Below are 27135 nucleotides of genomic sequence, written 5' to 3'. Positions count from 1 at the left end.
TTAGCTTCTTTTCATAGTCCCTGCCCCTTCTGGCTGTCTCCTGCTGTTGTTCATTCTGGAAGTGGTTCCAGCAGCGCCTGTGCAGGGTGGGCATTGGGCCTCAGGCTCCAGGCACAGCCACAAGCAAGACGAGTGTGGGTTCTTCCACTAGAAGTAACACACACACACACACACACACACACACACAGAGACAGACAGACAGACAGACAGACAGACAGACACTGGGCAGTTCTGGTTGGTTCACTGTGGACAGTGTGACACTTGTACTGAAGATGAGGTGAGTGGGTCTGGAGAGCCAGGTGTTGGCATCCTCTATTCTGTCAGACAACCAGCCTGGTGGTCCCACACCATCTAGCCTTCCCACATTAGATGTAAAGCCCTCAGACCTGGGCTCTCAACATCCCCACAGGTGACCAACGAGCTGTTTCTGTGGAGCAGCCTGGGAGAGAGCCTGTTCATCCCCAGATCACCCCGTTCCAGTCAGCACCACCTTCATAGGGACTGGGGGAAGGACCCGAGGCCGTGTGTCATGGGATGTGCAGGCCTTTAAGTGCCAGAGCGAAGCAGGCCTTGCTGGGTGTGTGACTGTCTTCTCTCCAGGCTGCTCGTCTGGCCCGCAGACTCCGACCCCCTCCACATCAGCCAAGAGCTCCCTCTCAGCCAAGGATCTGGCCAGGTTCCCTGAGGCCTCTCTCCCATCCTGGGGAGGCCAGCCTGCCTTGTCGCCAGCTCCATTCCCCAAGGCCTGCACAGGCGTCGGGATGGGGGGAGCTGCCAGGGAGAGCCGGACGTGCCGATTCATTTTGAGACTTCATAATGCTGCGTTTACACACAGTCCTGCCTTCAGAAATGGGGCCAGCAGATGCCTGCTCATGCTGGTAGGGCTGCAGGTTAACGCCCCAGATTTAACTTATATCATTTGGTAAGCGCTTACGGCCTGCTCTGTGTTCTTTACCCAATCGGTCCTTGGCCTTGAAGCATCCCAAACCACTGTGTACGGATGCGTGGACCCTGTGGCCACCAGAGAGTGTAGATTTTCAAATAAAAATGACACCTCTCTTCAGATGCTGAGCTCATTGAATATTCATCGGTGGCGGTGTGCGCATACATATCTGATAAATGGACATTATAAAGAGATTGGGATAGGGGCGTGTGGCCAGGGTACCCGAGGAAACTCATTCCCTTTGTCCTAGAGTCTTTCAAAGGTTAACTCAATGGAGAGGAGAGGGGCGACCCCAAGGGTGGTCCAGGCCACAGTTTCCTGGTCAGGTTTTCTGCTCCAGAATACTGCCTGACTGGTGTAGCAGGTGTCTATCGAAAGGGAAGCTTGTGGAGTATGGGCAGCTCAGAAGGAGTCGTGTGTCTTCAGATCCCTGAGTACTGGGGCATCTCCAGACTCCAGGTTCTAGGTTGACAGGAAGAATTCCATGGATTGGCGTTAGTCAGCTTGGGCTTGGCCTGGGGAAGGTCAGGGAACCCCACTGACAGCGCATCCAGAACCTTGATTCCTACAATCAGCCCCTTGTCCCGGCTGGGGTATTCCTGGCCTGGTGCAGCCTGCGGACTCATCTCATGGGGAAAGGACAAGTGTCCAGGTGTCCCCCAGGTGGCAGGAGAGACACCAAAAATTTCCCATCAGCACCTCCAGTCCGATGGTGCCCTCCCTCCCCCCAGTGGTGGCCAACAGGGAGAAGAAAGCAACACCTGCAGAGAAGCGAGGGCTGGCTGTGGGGAACTGGGAAGCCACATGAACAAGCCGGGTGGTAGGTGTTCCTGCAACCAGCAATCTCTGGTAACCCACAGGGTCCAGGAGCCTCTCGTCCTCCCTCAAAGCCCTCGGTCCTCAGTCTTTGATGCCCGCCTTTTGTCTCTAGCACCTTCGGGGAACTGAAGACAGTGCGCCTGCCAAAGAAGATGACAGGGACCGGCGCTCACAGGGGCTTCGGCTTTGTGGACTTCATCACCAAGCAGGACGCAAAGGTGAGCGCTGTCCCCCGGAGAAGCACGGAGCCCTGAACTGGGAAGAGCAGCTGGCGCTGCCTCGTGCCTTCCGCTCTCTCCCTGACGCTGCTGGTTTACCCAGTCTCCTTGGAGGAGAGCACTGGGTATGGGGCTTGGAGGGCCTGGTAGTATGTGTTGGTGTGTGCACGTGTCAGTCATACATGAGCAGGAGCTTAGGTCGACTTAATTCTCAGGCGGCTGTGTAACAGGGAAAAGACCCCAGTCTACATGGCCACGGGGCTGGGCTTTATCGACAGCCCTGTTTGAAGCAGCCTAGGCAGGAATGGGAAGTACACAGGCTGGGGCCTGGCTCCCTCCTCGTCCCTCCACTGTGGCCAGTTCCATTCTATGCTGGTGACACCAAGGGCCACCCCTGCAGCCCACGTGCACATGTGCAGATCTTGCTCAAGCTATGCAAAGATCAGAGCAGCCCGTCGGCAGTGGTTAGTTTTGCTCACTTACTGTGTGTGTGTTTGGTGTGTGTGCATAAGTGTGTGCATGCATGTGCAAATGGAGAGATTCTCTCCCACACATAGGTGCTGGGGATTAAACCCAGATCACTGGGCAAGCACCCCCTACCAACTGAGCCCTCTTGCCACACTTCCATAACACCCTACCCCCTTCCCCTTGGGCTCTGAAGCAAGGCCGCTGCTCTGACGTCAGGCCCAGGACAGCACAGCCAGGCTTTCATTCTGCCCATGTTGAGTCCTCGCCAGCTGAGTCTAGAAACCATTCTCACAGCCCCAAGCTCCAAAGGCCAGGTTGTGCAGGGCAGGACTGCTGGGCCATCCTGTGCCCCTGCTGAGCGCTGCCCGGCAGCCACAGCCCTCATTGCCTCTGCTTTCCTCCCTGAAAAACAGTGTCCTGGACTACTGCCAAGTGGTAGGGCTCCTCCACCCCAAGGGGCCCCAGGGTGGGGAGCAGCATGGGGCAGAAGGGACAGCTTAAGACTACTATGTAGACAGCCTGAGCATCCCACAGGCACAGGACACTAGCCCCCAGGACATGGCAGCCACGGACATCTTCCTGCCCCCACTTGAAGTGCCTAGACATTTGTCCCCTCTCCTCAGCTGGCAGCCCTTCCGTTGTCACCTCTCAGTGACAGAGGGACAACACACTGTAAACACTAGGCCTTGGCAACCAGAGAAACACTGTCATTGAAGGCAGCTTGGACTTCCCTAGCTTTGTCCTGTACCTCAGTTTCCTTATCTGTGAAATGGGTTGACAGTAATGCCCCCATTCCTGCTTTGTGACAGATAGTCCTATGTGGGCAGCTCCCTGGCACACGGCAGATGTTCAACACAACTTGATTCCCTCATTGCTATCACCCAGGGACCCTGTGAGCCTCTGTCCCTCGGCTCTCAGGTCTGTGCACACCTGTGGCATCCTGTCGCCAAGGGGCTGTGGAGAGAGACAGTGTGTGCACTCTGTTCTGAGCTTTGGGGTTCCCAGACGGGACAGGGAAGGTGGGAGTAGCAGGACCACCACTGACAGTTTTCTACCCAGACCCCCAGACAAGGCTGCCCTGGGGAGTAGAGCCTAACTCTGCCCCTGAAAAAGGTCTTTTCACCAAAGCCAACCCCAGACTTACGCGCACCATCTATGAAGCCAGTGTGACTTCTTCCCCTTGGTGTGACCTTGGAAAAGTGACTCGCCCTCCCCAAACCTCGGGCCTCACAGGGCCACTTCTGCACTCCAGCACAGTCCTCAGGCCAGATGCCATGTCCCTCCTAGTCCCAAGTCAGCCCCTCAGCAGTGACTTATGGAAGTGGCAGCTTCTCCCTCCATCCCTTTCTGTTCTTGGCTCCTGGAAGAGAAAGGGCAGCTGAGGACAGGGAGGGACTGGCTGTGCCCTCCACTCTCCAGGTACTATTTCAGGCCTCTCCATTCCTGCTGCCCTGCCCTGCCCTGCCCTCCCCCCGCCCCTTGCCAGGACTCGCGCTCTTTTTGCCCACCGTGCCAGGAAGCGCGTCTGAATGGAAGTGGCGGTGAGCTGCGATCCATCCCCCACATCTCCCTTGCTCTTGCCGTTTCCTGGGGCAGCTGTTTGTCTCCTCCACTCCCCTGGTCTGTCTGCAGAACCGGGTTGTGTCCAGAGTGGCAGTGTGACTTCTTTACACCTGCAGTGTATCCATGGGCCCTGCACAGTGTGGACACACTCTGAACATGGAGCCGTTCTCTAGCTATGGCGTGGGGCTTGGGGTTACCCTGCAGTGGAGGAGTGGAGCCCAACCAAGCTGGAAAGAGCCCTCAATAGTCTCTGCCCTCTTGAGCACCTTCTGCCCTCTTGATGCATAGAAAGAGCAGTGGTCACTGGGCACCTGCAACCTTGTACACTTGGAGGCCTCCCCAAGCCGTTCTCAGACATAGAAGGGAAAGGGATAGAAGATAGTACAACAGCCACTAGGGCTGAGGCAGGAGGTTGCTTGCTCAGTGGAAGACTGAGGCCAGAGACGATGTCTGTCAGAGGGGCCAACATCCAGTCCCAGCCCCCATTTCATCCCACCCTGCCACACCTCAGCTCCTGGTTTCCGGCTCTTGCCCTGGCCCTGTGGTATAAGAGGTGTAGTCTCCCACTCAGGCCCACTGACCCAGAACAAGTGCTCACTCCTCATCCTGGAATGAACAGTTCGTTTCTCTCCCCAGGCCTTACCCCATCCCTCACACATTCTCAGGTACTCTGACCCATCTGACCCCTTCTGAGTCAAGCACGTAACAGTGCTGGGGAGCGAAGCCAGCAGGAGGCTCCATGATGGCCACATGGAAGATCCCAGGCACCCAACAATGGCAGGCAGGGGCTCCTGAGAGCACCACCTTACAAGTGACATGTCTACTATAGGCACGTTGCCTGTCCCAGCCCAGCAAATGCACCATGATTAGTGGAGATTAGCCCAAAACCTCCTCTCCCCCTCTCCTCCTCTCCCCGTCTCCTCCTCTCCTCTTCTCTTCCTCTCTCCCTCTCCTCCTCTCCTCCTTCCCTCTTCTCCTCTCTCCCTCTCCTCTTCTCCCCCTTTCCCCCTCTCCTCCTCCTCCTCTCCCCCTCTCCTCCTCCTCCTCTTCTCCTCTCCCCCTCTCCTCCTCTCCCCGTCTCCTGTGCCCATCTGCACAGCCCCAGAGCCCTGCCCCTGGTTGACACTGACTTGCTCAGGCAAATGGAAAAAGGGACTGGTCTACCTGCCCAGTCACAGGCACTGGTGACCTGAGCCCTGCCTACCCATGGGAAGTGGATGGATGAGCAGGTGAATTCTCCTGTCTCAGAGGTTTGATGGCTCTAATATTCTAAGCAGCGAATATCAGTGCTGCTGGAGGTGCCAGTGTCATCCCAACCTCAGGGTTCTCAGGGAGCCTAGCACTTCACAAAAGAGGGAAACCAGTGTCTGTCGACCTGGAGACTAGTGTGGCAGGGACTTGGGCTAGCACACATCCTGCCTACCTGTGGGGTCACCCTGGGCTCCCCTGTCCTGTCACCATGGCTGTACCTCCTCTGGGGCATCTGAAATGATCAACCCTGTGGACTTCTTTTGAGTGTCCCCTAGGTGTTTGTGTAGGGTTATTTGACAGATGGAGAAATGGCTCAAAGACCAGACTTGGCTGAGCGTCATACGGCTGGGCTTCTCCTCCCGTCAGGCATTGGCTTATCAAAGTGCTGACCCCCACTCTAACCAAACCCACCTCTCACACCCATTCCTGCTACCCAGGAAAGGGGCTCCCCGGGTAGAGACACATGGAGAGGCCAAGAGGTCCCGTAAAAACAGCTCTTGGGAGAAGCCCCTGACCCCCCAAAAAAGCAGCTGCCTTCTTCATTGCTGAGCTCCCCCAGCCTTCAGCCCCCTCCCTGCCCCTCACTCACCTGGACAGGCAGTGGGGAATCCTAGGCAGGTGGATTTGTTACCAGTAGACATTGTGCTTCCATTCAGGCTCCACCTTCCTCTCCCTACCTAGCCCAGGCTGGCCCTGGAGGAAGGGGGAAAGGGCCACCAGGAACAGGAAGGAGGGGAAGAGCAGACAGACACCCGGAAACCAGGATATTAATTGTTCCCCACAAGAGGTGCCTTTAATTCTCCCTCCCGAGCGATGCTTCTTTATACTTTTGTGGTTGCAGCTGTTTTAGCCACCGACGCTGTTGTTTTAAAAGGCCTATTTTCACATAGAATGTTATCCAATTAGCAGAGCAATGTGTTGGCTTAAATAAACACTCGGGGGGAGCCAGCAGCCGGAGATGCGATGGTGGCTGGCGTTGGCAGGCAGAGCTCTGCTGTGATAAACAACCACAGCTTTAATTGTAGGGTCGCAGGCGTCTCCTTCCTCTTTCCCACTTCACCACGGCGGGTGGACCCTCAGGGAGTGAATGACAGGATGCGTGGCCTGAGCTCACACTGGCTGGAGGTGCTGTGTGGTGCAGAGAGCTTGCGCGGGATCTAGGGTGGTAGGATTGGTGACGAGGGGCAGGACAGAGCTTCTCCAGCCTCCTGCCTCCCTCCCTGGTACCTGGCACCCAGCACCCCTGCTCAGTGCTGAATGGTAGCCTGCAGCACGTGATCTGTCAGATGATCAGCAGCACGTGCATGGTGGCGTGCAAGGAGGAGTCAGTCTCAAGGTGTCAGTATAGTGGGGTCTGCAGGGGATGACCTCAAGGAAACACCCCTTTTCCAACCAGGCCATGCCTAGTAGGGTTAGAGTGGCCCATGACGTCAGAGCTGCCTTCCTGTTCCACATGTGTGCCCCCAAGCCCAGGTGACTCTGCCCCACAGCGGAAGCTGGTGACACTGCCCTTTCCAAGTGGCAGAGCTTGAGAGAACAGATGGTGTTGTGCATGTACTAGGGACAGGACAGGGAGGCAGCTGAAGATTCCCTGCTGTATTGGAACCTATATCCAATAGTTGTTCTGTATCTGCCAGAATGCTGTCAGGAACTAACCCAGGAGTCCGGGTTTTGCCCCTACTTTTCTGTTTGGGTGTGCATTCGTGTTGTGTACAGTTTCACACCAGAATTTGAATGGTGCTACTTTGCCAGGCTTCTGTCACCACAGCCCAGAGATACACATTCTAGCCAGGTTTGCATTTCAAGGTAATGGTAAGGACTCAGGCTCAGCCAGCATGTGTAAGCTAAGAGCATAAGTAGGATCAGGTGCTGCCCCGTTTACCGCAAGGCATAAGCAAGATCATACTGTGCCGTTGTGCCAATTGTGGCTCTCCAGACCATGGGGACCAAGGCCTGCCAGGCACCTCGTAGACCAGAGCAAAGACCTTGCTTTCAGATCTGTCAGGCACAGTGTGAATCAGAAGAAGGTGGAAACCCAGGCCAAGGAATATCCACTCCCTGCTTCTGGCATAGGTAGTCCCTTGAGCTCACACTGACTTGAGAAGCGTAAAGAAATCCGTCAGGTCACTGGACAGTGCAGGAACTGCCTGTCGCCTTCCCTGCCCACCTGACACCTGCTCTCTAAGGTGCTGCAGACCTGCAGAGGCAGGAGAGGAGCGCTTCCCTACTCTGTTCTGCTGTAGCACCTGACATTGGGTCAGCGCCATGTGCTTGAGATGGGATGACTAGGGGTGTATCTGTCTGTCTCAGAGAGTCAGGGCACAGTCTACAAATAAGCCTGTGGCTGTTTGTCTTGGAAGGTTGCCTCTGTGCCTCAGTGTCTGTAGTGGTTTGAATAAGATTGGTTCCCACAGTTTCATATATTTGGATGCTTAGACCAGGGAGTGGACCTGTTTGAAAGGATTAGAAGGATTAGGTGTGGCCTTGTTGGAGGAAGTGTGTCCCTAGGAGTGAGCTTTGAGGTTTCAGAAGCCCATGCCAAAAACCCTGTGAAACTGTAAGCAAGCCCTCAGTGAAATGCTTTCTTTCATAAGAGTCGCCATGGTCATGGTGTCTCTTCTCCACAATAGAACAGTGACTAAGACACTGTCACTTCTCAGAATGAACCCTGGTGCCATTCACTGTGGAAGTCACTCCATGGTATGCAAAAGAGCTAGGACAGTCCTACCTGTGAGGCAGCATCTGGTCAGGCCAGAAGCCACTAGCCAAGTGTCCTGACCCGACTTCCAGGCCTGGGGAGGCAATGTGAAAACCCTTCCCTAGAAGTCACTATCCAGTGTTTCTTCCAAGCCAGGCCGAACCTGGCTCCTCTGTCCTCACATGTCAGCACAGGCCTCCTGCATGCACATGACCTGCCTCCTTTGTCCCCCATGCTCGGTGCAAGGCACCTCATGCACATGGCCATCCTGTACCACCTTTGTCACGCCCCCTTCAAGTGTGGGACACAGATGTTTAGGGTGGGTTGATGGTGTCATTGGATGCCTTTAGTCAGTATCTGCAGCCCTCTGGCTCTGCCAGGGATGCTCAAAAAGCAAGAGGACAGGGCCAGGAGGCTGCTGACTCCTAAAGTCAGGTCCATTCTTGGCGCTGCAGACTGCTGGGAATCAGCCAGTTCTCTGTAACCACATGGGACTGAAGTCCAGCCAAGGGCACAGAATGGTTCCGGTTGCTGGGAGAAATGTTGTCTTCAGGGAACGGGAACGTGCATAAAGGCTGGACCCAGTGCTGCACTCACTGGCAACATTCCAGGCTTTCCTGGTCTTCAGAGTGGGCCACCAGGTCCAGCCTCCTTGAGCCCTGTACTGATGATCCCCCACTGAGTAGACTGGCTTCCTAGTGCAATCAGGGCAAGGAGGCAGGAGGCCATGGCCTTGAACCTGAGGACAGAGGCTTTAGTCTCAGGGAATCCAGGCTAGAGACATGGATGGTGGTAGCCTGGGCCTGGGGTGGATGCTTCCTGGGGATAGGAGCCACCTGAGACAGACCCCCACCAATGGGAGCTGGGGTCCAGCAGGGGCAGGTCCACCCACAGTGTTTCAGGCAAAGAGATTTTGGTCCATCCCTGTGTTCCAATGGTGAGGAAGCATCTGCACTCTCAGGATAGACTCTCAGGAAGAAGGGCGTGGCCCGTGCTGTCGTCTGGAGGTTGGGATGGAGGTTGGGATGGGTAGAAGTTTCGACCTCCCACCCCTCATCCCCCACTAAGCCTCCTATTTACACCCAGTCTGTAGAAACAGGGACAGCGCTGGCTGTGGCCCCAAGAGGAGGCTCCTGCAGTGTAGAGGGTGGAGCTGAGGGTAGCTGGTGCTGGCCACCAGGAGGTGGCAGAGTGTGGCTTTCTTCGTCATTCTCTGTGTCAACCTCCAGTCCCTTCGATTGTACTCTGGGCCGTAGGCTTCCCAACAGGCCAGGGTGAAGGTTGGTCCATCTCCTGTGCCAGCAGGTGGGCTGCAGTGTCCACTCAGCAGGGATCTAAGGCAGTGGATGCTAGAAATAAAGGCAGACCAAGTCCAGGTCACCATCCTATGTGAAGCGACCCCAGCTGTGACCAAGTCCAGGTCCCAGCTATGCCTGCTGTGTCCTCGTGTTCCAAAGCAGGCTTGAAAGTCTGTGACAGGGTATTTAAAGCAGAGTCACTGACCATCCACCCAGGGTGGAGACGTGTTCTCCAGAACCCCGACAATGGAAGACTCTGCTTTCCTGAGTAGTTACTCGCCCAAGAGCAGTGCGCTGGCTAAGGGAGGGACGGGGTGACTTTTCCTCTAGGGTTTTGGGTTTAGGCAGAGAGGCAGTAGGTGGGTGATGGTTCTTAGAAACCAGACTAGGTGTGCCAGGCACAGGGCCTTCACAGACTCGGCCACAGTTTCAGTGCCCGAGGAGATGGAGCACATAGTGGGTCTTCAGTTGCCCCTCGTTGAAGTTAGTGACCCGTCAGTGGAATAAGCATGCTGGGGTTGTGTGGCTGGAGACCTGTCCAACCTGGGGGCTCCCTGGGCCACACCACGGAGACTGTTAGCCACAGCACTACACTTCCTAGAGGACACTGGCCCAGGCTGCCTGGGCAGAGGCAAGTTCCCTGAGCCAGGCGAGGTGGCAAGGCGTTTGTTTCTATGGGGTCCAGTATATGGAAGAAGCTGCTGGTGGCCAGCATTTTCCTGCTGAAGCACCTAGAATTTTCTATGCCTCTCGGTGTGCCCCCGTCCCAGCTCAAAAGCCCCTCAAAGGGGATCATCCCTCCCTCCTCATCCATCCTCGAGATGCCTCAGGCACACATCATCTCTTCTTTAAGCAAGCTCACTGCATTCCCAAGGCCGGCTCTAACCTCCAGTCACTGCACCACCTACCCTGTGGAGGAAAGCTTTGAGGACACCACACTGCAGCTCAGGAAATAGGCACACGGAGCATGACCCGGTGTCTATCAGCCCTCAGCAGTCAGAGCTGGGAAGGGCTCTGCTATTTTTGGAGAACCCCATATTGTGTTCTAGAAAAATAAGAGTGTTTGCAGGCAGACGCCGCTGTTTCCACTCTGGTTCCTGCAGACTGAGGAGTGGCTTATGACAGTGTACCAGACAGCAGTGCCACAGGGCAGTGCTCTAAGCCGTGAGTAAATAGCTTCCTGAGTGTCCCCACCCCCATTTCTGCCACTCCTGAAATTCCAGGCAGCCTAGGTTCAGAGACATTTCGAAGCTTGGCCAGGATCACACAGCTTGAAAGTGATGGAAAAGGGATTTGAACTGAGATAACCTGGCTGCAGAACCACAGTCCCCATACCCACTCTGAGTATGGGAAGCCCTTTGCACGAAGAGCTAATAAAGTGCCAGAGGGGTACAGAGAGAGGGAGAGCTGGGGAGAGGCTGTTAGGAGCTCCTGCAGGGAACCGAAACATCACCAGGCCTTCCGAGGCAGGAGAAAGATTGAAGAAACAACAACAACAACAACAAAAACCCATGAGAAAGAAAATAAAGGCTGGGGTTGGGACAGCTCCTCGCCTGGGCCTCCCTGCCAAGCAAGATCTCTTCCTGCTTTGTGAGTGAGGGTAGAGCAGCCACCAGATGCAGCCATGGCTGTCCCAGACTGCTATGTCCCCAGGATGCAGCTCCTCAGGGACCCTCATCAGACTCCCCACCAGTTCCTTTCTTGGTCTCGAGGCACCCGGCTCCCCGAGTCCTGCCGTCTCCCTGCCTCCCTCGACAGCTGAGCACTCGCGATTCTGAGCTCAGAATGAGCCATTTCGGCTCGGGGGCCAGATGCATTTTTATATCTGCCTGGAAAAAAATGGTGGGGGCTCTGCCAGCAGTCAAGAGAGGCTTCTAAATTAAACTTAAAAAAAAAGTGTGTGTGTGTGGTGGGTGGGGGCTGCACCTGGCCCTTCTCAAGGGGTGCAGAGAAGAACACAGCATGGAAGCCGTCCCTCCATTGGCTGTTGAGCGCTTTCCCTCCCACCTTCCCCTCATCGCCGAGCCCTCCCATCCTTCCAGGTTCTGCTTGTCTTGAATAGATGCTGGGCGCTGCCGTCATTGCTTGCTCTAAGTCCTGAACCCTTTCCAAGACAGGACAGGATCCAGCTAGGTTGTGGCCTTATTTTCTTCACACGTCCTGCAGCCTGTACAACAGAAGTACACAGCCTGGCAGTTACAGGACCCAAAACCAGGGTAACTTGGAAAAATGTGTGACCTCTGCCTCCCTCCCAGATGCTGTCCACAGGCGTCGTCCGGCGGCCCACAGACTCACAGACCTTAGGCCCCATCCTCTTCTACACGGTGCTGCAGTGTCTGACACCAGTTCCTTTACACTAGGGTCATCTCACTCCTGTGTTGCCTGGTCACTTCAGCCATTGTTTTCAATCACAGTCACCTCCCAAGGTGCCAACCATAGCAGTCACGTTATGGACAGTGGCTGGTTCTGGCCCTCACTGGACTGGTGAGTGAGTGCTTCTAGGCATCAACACAGTGGGGAAGGCAGGCTCCTCTCCTGGTCCCATGTCACCCTCCTCCAGCTGTCATCCTGGGTGTTCTGCAGCCTCCAGGAGCCCCCCCCCCCCAAGTATCCTCTACACCTTAGGGCTCTGTGAAGAGAAGGACGCAGTTCAGGAATCTGTCTGAGAGCACAGGAGATGTAGGTGGACATGCTGTGTGCATGCCCCACACAGGAGATGTAGGTGGACATACTGTGTGCCTGCCCCACACAGGAGAGGTAGGTGGACATGCTGTGTGCCTGCCCCACACAGGAGAGGTAGGTGGACATGCTGTGTGCCTGCCCTACACAGGAGAGGTAGGTGGACGAACTGTGGGCCCCACACTGAGTCACCTGGATCCTCTTCAGGGTCCCAAATCTGGCTGCATTGACCCTTCTGCTTCAAGATGCTGAGCCTAGAAGATTCACTTAACCTGCCTAAGACCTTGTAGAAAAGGAAGCACAGGGTCTTCCTTGCCCTAGATTTGTTGACTCTAGAGTTGAGAGACTTCTTAGCCACTGAAGTCCCGTGTTAGTGCCATGGGGTATTTCCAGAAGAGACAGAGCAGGCTGTCCCTGCACAAGGCCACTGATCCTCAGTCAGCCATGTTTTTGGAGGTTTGGTCAGTACTGTCTAGTGAACAGATGAATGCCCAGGGCTGGTACATCCACAGAAGCAGGAAGTAGGTTTGTGGTGTGTGTGAGCTGGGAGAAGAATTGGGGGACTTAAGGGGTAGCAGAATATGTCTTTCTCTTGAGGTGGAGATGGAATGTTCCGGAATCCATATACTTACATCTCATTTTAGTGTTGAAAATGCTGGTGGGGGTCAGGGGAGGGAGAGCTTGGCAGAGCAAGAAGGCCCGGGGTGCTGAGCTGGCACAGAAACCCATAGTGGAAAGGATGGGACTGGGAAGGAGACAGTGGGGTCAGACAGAGGACAGGCACCAGGTACCCATGAGGGAGTGTACAGCGCCCTCTGGTGACTAGGCAGCTGGGCTGAGCACCTGACAGCGGGGTGAGAGGCTCACTGTCAGTGGGGTCGCCCTCCACAGATACCAGATAAGATGCCAGCAGGAAACGGGGGACCCGCCTGGCCCAGGCAGTGACCGCTCAGCTGCTCGCTCGCTGCTCCTTCACTTGAAGCATAGCTCACTAAATAGATGGTCCAACAGCACCCCGGAGCATCGCCAGACACCCAAAGTCACAAGGGCAGAGGGGGCTGCCTGGAACACCTACAGCTCATGCACTGCTCTTTCTTGCCCCCTCCTCCAGAAAGCCTTCAATGCACTGTGTCATAGCACGCACTTGTACGGCCGCAGGCTGGTTCTGGAATGGGCAGACTCGGAGGTGACTGTGCAGGCCCTAAGGAGGAAGACAGCCAAACACTTCCAAGGTAGGAGTGGCCTGGCACTCACCTGGCTGACTTGGGGCTTCTGGGCTTGAGAGCTGGGACAGGGACCACCTGGATCACTGCCCTCACTTGGGTGCAGCTCCAAGGTCACCTGCCACTTTAAGCCACCTTGTATCGGGACAGCCATGTGCATGGTGGCTTACCTTGTCCACTGCAGGTAGGTAAAGCAATGGGGCCAGGCAAGCAAGAAGGGCAGGACCGTTGTCTTTTCTGTTGATATTACAGTCTCCAATTCAGGTTCCAAAAAAAGGATGCCTCAAACCCAGGGGTACTCAAAATGGGTCCTGGAGGCTGGCCCTGGGAACCATGGGGTCACCAAGTTCCATTGTGAACTGTGGGCCCCACACTGAGTCACCTGGATCCTCTTCAGGGTCCCAAATCTGGCTGCATTGACCCTTCTGCTTCAAGATGCTGAGCCTAGAAGATTCACTTAACCTGCCTAAGACCGTTCTTTGAGAGCTGTCTACTCCTGCCCAAGCTTTGTGCTCACAGCTGACTCACCAAGGTGACACTGTGGTCTTAAAGATTGTTGCCCTCCTCCTGAGCCCTGCTGTCCTCACACTCGGGACATCATAGTGACTGGGCAGGGCCGTGGGCACAGGTGAAGAAAGTAGCCACTTCCTATCGTGAGTAGCCCAGGCTGAGGGTCCCCAAAATTGAAAAACAGGAGGCCCATTATGCCTGGTGCTGAGGGGTAGAGGGACTCAGGGAGACCTGCAGAGGTCTGTGGGGTTGGAATTACTGAGCCTCATCTCTAGTGGGGTGTGTACCCCTCACAAGGATGTCAAGACTTGAACTGAAAGCCCACCTTCCTTAAGTATCTTCACAGTGGTCTCCAGAAAGCAGAGCAAGGCAGCTGCCATTGAGCCACCCAGCTGAGAACAGGTCCCCCCCTCCCACTTGCTGACAGACAGGTTCTGGGTTGGGCTGGGACAGCCCTGTGTATAGTCATTGGTGCTGTGACCTCAAGAGGCAGGCAGTTTCTTCCTACCTTGTCATCCTTGCACTGGGGCCCTTGGTATTCTAGCTCCCAAGTTCAGAGACTGCTGTTGTCCCCTGAAGGTGTTTGCTATGAGCTTTCTGGCTACAGAGCTGGAATCAGGAGCCAGGGGCAGTGGAGGACTATAGGGTGCATTGTCCCGGAGGGTTATAAGCAATCCAGGGAGACTGTCCCTGACCAGTGTGCTAAGAACCACAGAGGTGGCATGGGGTGCTAACCATAGCCAGCAGGCCTTAGTCTTGGAACACAAACCCTGGCCCTTCAACGGTCTGCCAGAGCCATGCACCTGCCTGCCATACTTCTTACAGAGATCACTTCTCCCCAAGCTAAGGAGAACCCTGTGCCCTCAAGTGTGCTGTTCCACATCAACACAGCACCTTCCTTTCTGCATTTGCTTGCACCGAGTGACATGGGTGCCCTGTTCAAAGGCCTGATGCTGCTTCCATAACTGCTGCCCTGCCCTGCCCTGCCTTGCCCTCTAGGCTCTGGTCATTCCATGTCTTCTTTGTGCCTCTGACCCTGTACTTTCTTGGTTTTGTTGTTGTTGCTGCTGCTGTTTGGGATGGCTGGCTGGCCGGCCGGCCGGTTGGTTAGTTGGTTGGTTTGGGTTTCTTTTTTTTTTTTTTTAATTTATTTATTTATTATATATAAGTACACTGTAGCTGTCTCTCAGACACACCAGAAGAGGGCATCAGATCTCATTACAGATGGTTGTAATGCGGTTGCTGGGAATTGAGCTCAGGACCTTTGGAAGAGCAGTCAGTGCTCTTAACCACTGAGCCATCTCTCCAGCACTTGGGTTTCTTTTTAATCTTATGGCCTATTACTCTGTGCAGGCCCAGCCGCCCCACCCTCACTCATGGCAAATGTAGTGCGTTATGTGCTTGTATCTGGAGTGATCCATTCCTATCCAGTGCCCATGTAGCTCCGACTCTGAATGGTGCCAGGCTTCCTCTCCAGGGCTCAGAGCTTTCTAGCCCAAGCAAATGCAAAGCAAGAGAAGCAGATTTGTGTGCACTCAGTGGCGGGCTCACAACTCAATAAGATCCCAAGTCCTGATGGGCAGACAGAACCTGTCTACATTGACAGGCATCGACAGCCCCAAATGCACCCGTCGGCAAATGTTTGTGGAAGGCACTCTCCCGAGGCAGGGCCCACCTCCCTGTGGTCACTCCACCACCCAGCCCAGGCCTCCAAGACTGTGGGCTCAGCACTTCTGCTCTGTGTGGACAGAGGACCCTTCAATAAATTGAGCTCTGCATCATCTCCTCCCAGGCACAAGGTTGCAGCAGAAGCTAATGCTTGGTGTGTGAGAGCCGTCTCTGTGGCCACTCACAGCCACCCGGCCCCACTAGGCAGGTGTAGTAATGAAACTGAGGAAGATAACCCTGTGTCTGCCTCTCCAGCAGCCCCATGATGACCATAGGTACTGAGGCTACCATGCATGTCTGTAACACCTGCCAGGCACGTCACCTGCAGGCCCCCTGGCAAGTGCAAGGCTGCCAGGTATGCAGATGCCCCAGGAACACTGTGCGCCCCACCCTTCACCTTGTCCTGCACATGTGCACAGCAGCTGAAATCCTCAGAACAGGGCCCTGGGCCCCCTTTTTCCTCTGCCCTTTTCCCTGCCGAGAAAAGTACTAGCTCATTTGTGTCAGAGTTCGCATTGTTCCGAGCCTCCAGGGCCCTGGCAGAGCCCAGGGCGAGTGGGACTTGTGCCCAGCTCTGGCATGGACCCTGAACACTGCCAGGAAGGTACTCAGACCTCAGGCGGACGGCTGGAAGCTCTGGCCCCACAAGGCTGCCTTTGGGCTGCATACAGGCCACCCCTCTCCCACAGCCCACTACTGACAGGGGAGGGTTGGTGGGGACACACAGTTCCTGGGTCAAGGGAGTCAGCTGAACTGTGGCTCAGGCTATCTGACACAGGTTCCCTTCCATCACAGCCTCTCCTGTCAGGCCTTGTCAGGACTCAGGGAGATAGAAGCTGTCATTGACCCGTTTAGCAGATCAGAAGGGGCTCAGAGAGGGCAAGAAACTTATTAAGGGGTACCAGCCACCCATAACACAGCTGGAACTCAAACCTAAGCTTTCAGTCGTTCTCTTGACAGTGGCTTTGCATGGGCTGATCCGGTCATCACCCTTAGGTTTGATTCCGCATGCATGTGCATGTGCGTGTGCATGCGTGCGTATGTGTGTGCGTGCGTGCATGTGTGTGTATGTATGTCTGTGTGTCTGTGTGTATGTATGTGTGTTTGTATGTGTCTGTGTGTCTGTGTGTGTATGTATGTCTGTGTGTGTCTGTGTATGTATGTATGTATGTCTATGTGTATGTATATGCGTGTGTGTGTGTCTGCTCTGTTATCTGCTCTGTGGCCCTGGTGGGTCTCAGCCTCAGCTCTGCCATCTGCACAGGGAACACAAGGTAGGGTGTCAGCACCCTGGGGTCCTATGGCTCCAGGGGAGTGACACCTGACTTCTTCTGGCCACTCTCCCAAGCTGGGTTCAGGAGGATGTAATTGAGCAGAGAACAGAGGAAGCCTGGTGCCCCCAAGTCTCCAGCCAGGGCACAGGGCCTGGCACAAACAGGAGGCCCAGGATCAGCCCACTGCAGGCTTTCCACTTACTGGTGTCTAGAGGAGCTTGGCTTTAAGCCCCACCCCCTTGTCTGCCCCACGGGGCATCCCTCATGCTGTCCGCAGTCCCTGGGCAATGACATGACACCTCAGTATCCCTACCTAGCTGGGCTTGGGACCCACCCTGGCAAGCCCATAGTATAGGCCAGGACAGAAGAAAAAGTCACCCTGAGTCAGTAGAGACATTAATGCTGGACAGGTACCTGAGGGAAGAAGGCTGCTGTCCTCCCTAGTCCATTCTTCCTCTCCTGTCCTCTCTCAACACCCCCTGGACTACCCCAGTCTGGTCCTCTCCCCATCCTCATCCCTCCAACTCCCCCTCTTCTTGCTCTCTGCCTGCCGTTCCCCCACCCCCTCCCCATCAATCCCCCTTCCCGGTCAGGAATCAGATATTTGGTCTCCAGCCCCTGGCCCTGTAGTAGGTGAAGTGGTTTTCTTCTCTGCCTGGCATGTGGGGTGTGAAAAGAGTGCTCAGGAGGGGAAGAAAGAAGAAAGTCTGCCTCTAGCTGCGTCCCTTTCTTTCTGAACATGTTACAAACCAGCGGGGTCGCAGCATTGCGAAGCTTTCAGGGCCTGGCAGGCCATGGTACCACGAGCACAGACGGCAGAATAGAATGGCTGGGAAGCCATCCACCGCCCAACCCGTCTTAAGCACTCACAGCCAGGGAGGCACGGCACACGGGCTTTCATTTAGCCAGGAGCGTGGCTTGGCTTCCCTCTGTTGTCTTATTCCAGCTGGGGAGGCCTGATGGGCTGTGGTTAGCGGCTGCAACTTTCACCTCCAGAGTAGGAGCTCAGGCATGAGCAGCATAGCAAGTGGCCGCAGTGCCGCCATCCCTGCACCGCTTTATCCCCTGCCCACCGGGCCCGGCAACACTGGCCATACAAAGAGCACACATAGCAAGAGCCCTCGGCACAGATAGGAAGAGTTCTGCTCAGTGGCCTGGCACTCTGAGCCATCCTCCTAACCTCACAGGGTAGGGATGGAGCCCCAACCACACCCTTGTCCCATCAGCCCACCACCTCACCTCCAGGCCTGTAGCATTTCTCTCTCTTACACACTATATACACACATACACACATGCATACACATACATACAGGTACACATATACACACGCATATATACACACATATGCATGCACAGACCCTCCAGAGGACACAGCCCCCTCCTTATGCCCTAACTTGCCTTGCATCAAGAATAAAGCCAGCTTCATAACTGTCCACAGAGCAGATGAACGAGCCCTGTTAGAACCAGCTGTGGTTGTAGCTGACATTAGCAGAGTATCTAGCATATTCTGGGTCCTGCGTGTTGCCGACTGCAGACACCTTCACATTAGGTATGGGCACCAGGCTCAGCACAGCCGAGCCATTACCCCAGCCCAGAGAGTTGTTTAGACTGGAGACATGCATACAGACCCTGCTTGGAGCCTGGTATTCTCACCTTGGTCCTCCAAGCCCTGTCCTGCTGCAGAGATTCTGCCTCGTAAACTCTTACTAAAGATGAGCTCGGCCTCAGAAGCCAGAGAGAGCTCTGTCAGGGGCCTTTGTGCAGCAGCAACACTTAGCACTTGTGCATACCTGGTGGCACGTTAGCCTAGCACACTCAGAGAGAGGCAGGTCCAGTGTTACAGGACCAGACAGACCCAGAGACAGCTGTTGACTTTCCTAGGGGCATACAGCTCTGGGCCCTTGTAAACGGACACTCCTTTTCCTCCCGTCCTACGATGCCTACATTTCCTGAGTCCATCCAGTTGGCATGCACACACATTCCAGATAGCGGCCTCAGTGTAAGCTTTCCTGGAATGTGGCGCTCTCTCTCTCTCTCTCTCTCTCTCTCTCTCTCTCTCTCTCTCTCTCTCTCTCCTTCTTTCCCTCATGGAGGTGGTTTTTGTATAAGAGAGAGGGGCGAGCGAGCATCACAAAATATAAGGATCGAAGTTCTGTCGGTGGCAGGTTTTCTGAAGAAAATTAGAGTGGATGCTACAACATACCACAAGGGAAGGGGTACATCTAATGTGGCAACTAGAATAAGTCTTCCCACGAAGCCAGCTTTTCTGTGTGATTGCAAGGAACCAGGCAGCCAAAGGCCTATGGAAAAAACATTACAAACCCAGGAGCCCACAGGTGCAAAGGCCCTGGGGCAGAAGGATGTTTACTACTGGAGCTCCAGGATAGAGAATGGAAACCAGACAGGAAAACCAGCAGGGGTCTGGCCAGCTGTGGCAGGAAGCCTAACTTTGCTCATGTTGCCCTGTGAAGCCCCCCGGAAGACTAAAGTGAAGGCCAACATGGACTAACCTCATAAATCGACACTACTGTTGCTGTGTGGGATTGCAGTGGGTGGCACTGGAACCAGGCCTGGGGATCACACTGGGGTCATCCAGAAACCGTAACCAGGACCACAGCCAAGGCTGCAGGGTAGAGAACAGCTGGGACACTGGCTGTGTTGGGAGAAGGGGGAGCTGGCCAGAGCAGCATAGAGAAGGCAGGGGAGAAACAAGGGTGGTGCCCAGGTGCTAAGCAAACCTGGGTTTTCGACCTCAGCCAGGATGCCCCAGGGATATTAGCAAATAGATGGATGAGTTCAGAGCTCCCAGGCGAAGGCTGAGCTGCGATATAAATTTGAAGTTATCAGCATACAGATGATATTTAAAGCCTGCCAGCATTTCCACACACCCCCATTCCACACCTCCATCAGCAGCAGGATGGCACGATTCTGAAAGACCAGGGACCACAAGAGCCCGTTATCCCCCATCAGCCCCTGCAAATGGGCCTCCTTGATCTGAACTGCGAAGACCTAATCATCGGGCTTTCGAAATCATAGGCGGGCGGGAAGTTCAAGCAAGTGTGTGAAGTCAGAGTTTATTATTCAAAACATCCCCTGGCTGTGCCTCATTCCAGCTCCCTGGAGATGGGGTTTTGTTTAAGCTTTACGTTTCAGCCCTTCATCTGGGCACCTCTCACTCTTCCAGAGACCCGGTTATGTCAGCCCCTCCTCTGGACACCCCAGACTGTCACTCTGGGTCCCAGGAGGGCATGGGTTATGCAAGAGGACTTTCATCCTGGCTCCTGGTTGCAGGAATGGCTCCTGCCGCAAGAGGTCAGGACACTTATCCCTCACCCCTGGTTGCCACGGCTGGTGAAGGGAATTGAGACTCACAAAGTGGAACCATGTGAGCCCAGGCAGCTCCTGGCCAAGGTGCAGATAAATGGGGGCCAGTGGAGGGGCCTCCAGACAGCAACCTCATCTCCCAGTGAAAGTATACCGGGAGCCTGCAGGTCCTTGGGGCCAGCTGGGGCAGGTGTGGCCCAGCCACACCCCCTGCCTCCCTCGCACCCCCCAACACACCTGAGCCTCCTGCTCCAAGCAATCTGACAATATCTGCACATTGTGCCACCCTCCCCTGGGAGCAACTGTCCGTGAGAGGAAGGGACCTGCTCCCAATCCCACTAAATTGTTATTGACTTGTGTTCTGTGCGTTCTGCAAACATTTCACTCAGCCGTCGCCGGCAAGCCCACGAATCCCTGCTAGGGCTAACGGGGAAGCCAGCTGTGCCGGGCCATCTCGCCTGCTCCTTCTCATCGATCACAGAATTAAACTGACAGAAGTACCGCAGGGTGGTGTGGGAGGGGCAGGGCCTGGCCACCATCCTGGGCGGGGCCCAGAGCCCAGAGGATACAGGCTGGCCAGCATACCTGACGTGCATCCTGGCCCAACCAGAGGAAGCCAAGGAAACAGCTTCAGTGACTGCCTTGAGTGCCTGAGATAGGCAGCAAGAAGCACGTAGACTGGAGGCCACCAGCTGAGCCATCGGTGCCTCGCCTGCGACATGTGAACACAAAGCAGTATTGGATTCATCGTTGTTTGGCCACTGGAAGATCTGACCTGGAAGTCAGGTTCAAGCCAGTCTTAGGAAATCAGGTCTGGCCACCCTGGTCCTACATTGCACACATAAACCTGCAGAGCCACTTGCATTTATGAGACGTGCACTCCCCATTGCGCAGTCCACAGCACATGGTTCTCCCAACGCTGCAACTCCGTGTTATTCCACCGTCATGTTTCTCCATGTCATCTCTGCTTGGACCCAGGAAGAAAAGACAGTGGTAAAGAAAATGAGGCTCCAGGCCTCCTCTCCTCCCCTCAGCTCCCCTCAGCCTGTGCTTGCTATCTCTGCAGTAAGTCTCCTTCACCTCGACACTTGCCGCCCTCCCAGGAGGTTCCCAGCCCCCGCAGCCCACACTCCTACAGGCCAGCGGGTACTCTTCCCCTACCTGGGGTTAAGCCCAGCATAGTGGAGGTTGGGGCTCTCCATGCACAGGACTAATCCAGTTTCTGGACCCACAGCCAGGATAGACATTTGGAGAGAAGTTAGCCTATGGCCACTTAGCAATCTCCCACCACTTAGGTCCCTCACTGTGGGATATTAACAGTGGAAAGTGTGTCTGTGAGAAGCAAACCCACTGCCCACGTGGGCCATTTGAATACAACTCTGCCCTTTGAGGTAGGTCTTTTGAGCTTTGGGTCGGTATCTGTGTGAATACTGCCCCATGACTCACTGTGCTCCCTCGTCTCCTGCCAAGACCCTGAGGGTGGCGCTGATGCTTTCTGCTGCAGGGCAAGTGTCTCTGGGACCTTGGGCTTGGCTGTGGTATGAAGAAAAGGCCCCAGAGTGAGCTCAACACAATGAGGAGAGCCTGTCTGTTCCCACAGGACTTCCCCAGAGCTCAGGAATTTTGTATCCAACTTGTGGGATTCCTAGGAGAAAAATCTATACTCAGCCTGCTGCAGCAACCTCACAGGCACCTAGAGACCCGTCCCTGCCTGTGTCCCGGCTTACTCGTGGCAGCCCAGCCCCAATTGCTGGGTGCTGGCATCGTAGTCACTTGGTACATTTCAGACTTGTCTATCTTAGCCCATGCCTTCTGGCAACTAAGAGCTCACCCTTGTGCTAGCCAAAGTCTTAAAGGCTTTGTGCCTAGTCACTTCCTGCATTTGAAACGGGATCCTCTGACCAGCATGCTCAGGGCATCTTCCTGTGCCAGCCTCCCGGGTACTGGGGTTCCAGGCATGGCCAGCACATGCAGCTGGTGCTCACAGCTTCGTCTTCATTCAGGAACTGAGCCCAGACAGGGAAAGCAACTGGCTTGCACGCAGCCTCCAGCCAGAGCGCAGGGTCTGCTCCTGGCCCACTGGCTTCCCTCCTGGGCTGCCTCTGTCTCGCCTTCCTCTTCACGGGGCCTTTCCAGCATTCTTCCTGTCAGCCCTGCTCTCATCCCCAGCCTCCCTCTCCTCCCACAGTCCCCCGCCCACCGATGCCTTCCACGCAGGCGACACTGCCAGCCAGGGAAGGGAAAGATGCGGGCTGGCATTCTGTCAAGGAATTAATTGAAAAATAAAACCATTAGGTGGGAACTGGAGAAATGCAGAAGTGGGTGTTTGGAGGTTGGGGGGAGGGGGCAGGACTGGGGGGCTGTTGGGGGCCGGCCGAGCTTTTTGTCAAGTTCATTTCTCGGTATTGATGTTTGGTGACAGTCACTTGTTGTTTATCTTGAGGAGCAGCTGCGCCGTGGAAGGAAAATGCACGGCTTGTTCCGTTTATTTATTTCACACCTTCCCCGGGTTCTGCTTTGTGTTTGTTTGGTGAAGGCCCACGGAGGCCTCCGACACGGGGAAGCGGGGTTTCCACAGCTGTTCCTGCCAGGCAGAGCCGGCACTCCTCGTGGAGGCAGGCCAGCGGGGGGCTGGGTGACAGCGAAGACACAGGCCCAGCTTGCCCTACAGGGTGCCTTGGGGGCTGGGAGGTGTCCAACCCCAATCCCGGTTGTGCACCAGCCCGACCCATCAGTAAGTGCACCTATCCCTTCCTGACTCCTTCATCCTTACAGCCACCACAGGAGGTGGCAGAGAGCAGGGGTGACATGCTCGGGGTGACATGGCTGGTGATAGCAGAGTCTGTTGGTCTGAGGTTCTAGAGTTGTGGCCACTGCCTGGTGTCCCAGCCCCTAGCACCTCCTGGACACTGTTGTTCTCTAGCCTGTAATTAAGAAGTTGCTGGTTGGTCCTCAAGCCCTGGGCTGCTCCCATTGGCTCTGCAGGTCATCACTCACTGGGCCAAGCAGAGAATCAGCCAAGGCAGAGGTCACAGGACAGCCTCGGGAGCCCAGGCCTTCAAGGGGACTGGCTCCTTGTGAGGACTCTGGGGCCTCTAGCTGGGATGGGGCGGAGTGGCCCATACACAAGAGTCCTCCAGGAGTCGTAGAGCACAGTCTGCACCCATGGGCTCCAGGGTTGTAGGGTGGCAGTCGCGTGTCACAAGAGACAGCGCTCCCTAGAGGCAGAGCACGGAGCATCCACTGCCAGGCAGGCGAACGGGCGGCTAAGGGAGTAAAGATGGTCCTTGCCTCTGAGCGCTCCAGAGAGCAGCTGCTCAGCACGTGGAGAAAGACGTGGGATAAGGAGCCCTGCTCCGAGCAGACAGCCTGGCTCGTGCCGTGAGCACAGGGAAGGGCAGTAGGTAACCATGAAGCTGCCCCAAGGCTTCCTCCCTGAGGATCGTTAGCAGGGCAGTGTTCAGAGGTCCTAGCCAGGAGTCAACTGGCTCCTGACTGGGGTCCCAGGCCGGTGTTGCCCAGGTCTCTGTGGTGAGAGCAGTGTGTGTGTGTGTTTCTCAGGGGATTCATGGAAACCATTCTTGGCTTCAAACATTCTTCTCTCTGCTCCTCCTGCCAGAGCCTGACCCCCATTGAGCCCTGTTATACCTGGCCCTGTTCAGTCAGTCTCTCAGCAGACATTCCCTGAGGGCTGCCAGGTACCAAGACAGTTCTAGGCATTGGAGCACAGGGGTGAGCATGACAGGCATCCCTGCCTCCCAGCAAGAGACAAACAGCAGTGAAGCCCAAAGGTCATATGGATACTGTGGGGGAGACCCAGGAATACTTCACCACAGACATGAGGCCCCTGAGCGGCCCAGCAGAGCATTCCAGACAGGGCAGCCCTGAGGTGAGAGGGATAGGGAAGTGGCCAGGTCCTGTGGTCACCAACAGTAAGACGGCTTTGGCTTCCCCCAGGCACAGGGCACAGCAGAGGTGCTGCAGGAGAGGGGGATGGGCTCTAGAGTTGGATTGACAGGGCCCCTCTGTTGCCCCCAACATGGAGATGCTGGGAGGACCATCGTAGTGGCAGAAGGGGTCTGTGCTGGAGGTTGGGGTCTGCTCTGAAACAGCAAGGGTACCTGAGGGACACCTGCCGGGCCCCTGCGGCTTCTCCCCAGCCAGTCTGTCCTGGATCCCCACCCCAGTAGCAGCGAGAGGAGCACCAGATACAGCTGGGCCCGTTTTGTTGTTGTCTATTTCCAGCCCTATTACCTGCCCACGATCCAATTTCCTGAGGCCATTGTGCAGCGGGCATGAGGCACAGAGTGAGGAGAGGACACCGCAGGGAGCCAGGCCGCTTCCTCCTCTTCCACAGTTGGCCATGATGGGCAGAACTAGCAGACCTCGGCTCCCAGCCAGTGCCCCACCTCCCATGTTGTCTCCAGGCAGCAGAGCTCTGTTCATGCCTAGGGGTCTCATAGGAGCCCCAGACGGGGACACGGTCCCAAACAGGTGCATGGTAGAGGAGGGATGGGTGGGGCAAAAGAGACCAGGGTGTGAGTTCTGCAAGCCTGGGGGTGATTCAGAAAGTGGCATGGCAGCTACAGAGGGCTGCCTACGTGCCCGGGTCTCCTCAGGGCAGCAACAGCTAGGGTGTGGGAGAGCCCAGGGAAGAGCAAAGCTGATAGGGAAAGGGCCAGAGTGGCCAGGCCAGGGACCACCATGGAGGGCAGGGTCCATACCCTCCTAAGTATGGAAGGAATGAGATGAGAGGCATTTCTGGGCCCACCCCAGAAGGAGCCAAGGTCATCCATGCCTGAGCCAGGTGCACTGCCCACATGGTGTTGACTGCTGCCAGGTAGACACATGAGGTAACGGGTTGGGTGGCTGCATTTGGAGGGCTTCCCAGAAGGAGTTAAGAGTATCCTGAAGGCAGGGATGAGGGTGGGCAGCCTCTTTACAAACTAGGCCTTCACTGGTTAGACCAGTGGATGGTTAGACCAGTGGTAGGACTGGTAAGGCAAGCAGCCCAGAGCCAGCCTCCCAGGTTCCTTGTCTGTGGGGTTGTTGAGGACACTAGTACCCTAGCACACAGTAGGTACTCAATCAGTGGCATATAGAACAGTCGTGTGTCTAAACCCCTCCCCTTGTGCCTTCCTCTTAGAAAACTCCTCTGCACTCATCAAAGCCCAAATCAAATAACCCCTGTCCTCCAAAGCTATCCTCGTTGCTATGATCCTCATTCCCCTCTGGATTCCTTGGGCACTGCAGCGATGCACCTAACTTTGAGTTCATCGCTGGCACAGAAATGAAACTGGCTTCTGCTTCAGCCCAGCAGTTGCCTGGGTTGACTAAGCCTCTGGCAGGCAGGGAGGAGGCAGCCCTCAGGTGGGCCACTGGCTTCCTAAAATGGGTCCTTCGCCCTGTGGCAAGGGAGACAGAGGTGGGCAGCATCTGTGGGAGGCAGGGAGGTGCCCTGCTGAGGCTGGACTGCCCAGAGCTGTGTTTGTTCCCTTCCTCTCTCCTCCCTGGCTCATCCCCCATTTGCTCTCTCCTTGTGCCCGCCCCACACACCTCTGCCTCCCCCACTCACTGCTGAACCCTCTCGGGGTCTTTTCTCTCTGCCATCTGCCACAGAGCCCCCAAAGAAGAAGCGGTCTGCAGTGTTGGATGGGATCCTGGAGCAGCTGGAAGATGGGGACGACAGTGACAGCGAGGAAACTCTCCAGCTGTGAGCTGGCACTGCCAGGGTGTGTGACTCCAGGGCCCCGGGGCCGGGCAGTGCCTTACAGGAGGTCTCCATGGGTCAGCACCAAAGGCAACAAAAGCTCGTGGCAAGTACCAGATGCGAGAACAACTCTTCTGCAGACTCCGCCCCAGTGGTGTGTTGAGAGGCTGCTGACCCAGCACCTGCACTGGGTAACACTTGTGAGTGACTCCATAAGGACCTTAGGCCTGGTATCCTCCTGTGGCATGGCTGGCCACACCCTGGCCCCTTTTCCCTGAGGAGCAGATTCTAGGATGAGTGACAGGGTGCACAGCCACTGTAGAGCTCCCAGCAGGAATGAGCTGCTGTCTGGGTGGGGACCCACAGCTCAGCCCCATCCACCAGCTACCAGGCCCCAACCAGCCAGGCTCCTGCAGCCCTGCCTCGCCCTCTACAGGACTGCTGGCCAGTGGACGGAGCTGGGGACCCTTCTACCTCATCAGCAGGGCCCCTTCCGGTCCTCATGATGCATCATTCCGAGCCCTGATGCCAGGTTCACAGGCTGAGCTGCGCTAGCACCACTGCCAGCCCTTGTAGCTCAAGTGGAGGCCCTGGGAGTCCCACCAAGGCCTCACCCACACCAGAGCCTAGCACACCTCTCCATAAACGCTGACGCACCGTCAGCCAGAGAAGGACATGGCATCAGTCAGAGAGCAAGGCCACAGTCCTTCAACACCGTCCTGCCCCAGCAAGAAGCCTAAGACCCATCTCATTTCGACTTCGAGGACTGTCTGTTCAGTGCAGGTGACTGTCATGGCTGCCTCCAACCTCAGCCATCCAACCAGGAAGACCTGAGGAGACAGCCCTCTCACCTCAGAGCTGTTGTCACCGAGGGCTGACGGTGCACTGGACAGGACTCTGGGCACCAGGCTTTCCGACTTTGTGAGAGTCTTGGCCTATGAATATTTTGTGGGCGTGAGGTCCTGCTTTTCAGAGTGGCCTGGACCCTACACCCGGTTATCAAAGCTGGGGCTACACCCTGTGGGCAGGGAGGGCACTTTGTTATAGTTCAAGGGCGCTGAAAATTTAGCAATAAATGTCAGAACCTAGAATTGCCCCTCCCTCTACCGCCGATGTCACTTGTCACTTAGGTGGCAACGTGTACCAGCCTCTACCATGGTTCTGCACAGAGGTCAAGTTGATGCCTTCCACAGCCGTGCTGGACTATCGGGATGGGGAGCCACGTCCCATGTTGCTGTGGGTCATTAGAAACTGACCCACCCCTTCACGGTGCACCAACATGTCACAGCACCTCAGCCAGGATGGCCCAGGGCAGAAAGCTGCAATCTGACAACAGCGTAAATGTCCCCAGAGCAGGGTCCACGCCTGTGCCCCACCAGGTTGGCCTCCAAGCCCTAGAGCTCAGCAGGTAGCGTCTCTGAGTCCCCCAGCTTCCTGATTCCAGGTCCCCAGCACCCATGCCAGACAAGCAAGGTGGTGTACACCCATC

General features: G+C 55.8%; 1 protein-coding gene across 1 annotated transcript in view; it reads left to right on the top strand.

Annotated features, from left to right (window-relative positions):
• The window catches only part of Rbm19 (RNA binding motif protein 19), an 85254-nt gene extending 58520 nt beyond the window's left edge, over positions 1-26734 (top strand). The window contains exons 22-24 of the mRNA NM_001371959.1: positions 1875-1980; positions 13049-13169; positions 25556-26734. Of these exons, the coding sequence (NP_001358888.1) occupies positions 1875-1980; positions 13049-13169; positions 25556-25653 (325 nt within the window). The 3' untranslated portion in view covers positions 25654-26734. The remainder of the gene's footprint in view (positions 1-1874; positions 1981-13048; positions 13170-25555) is intronic.
• Positions 26735-27135: the final 401 nt, after the last annotated feature.

Source organism: Rattus norvegicus, chromosome 12 (genome assembly GCF_036323735.1).
Source record: "Rattus norvegicus strain BN/NHsdMcwi chromosome 12, GRCr8, whole genome shotgun sequence".
NCBI lineage: Eukaryota > Metazoa > Chordata > Mammalia > Rodentia > Muridae > Rattus > Rattus norvegicus.
Note: the sequence above shows the minus strand (reverse complement) of the source record. Positions and strands in the feature narration are given on the sequence as shown.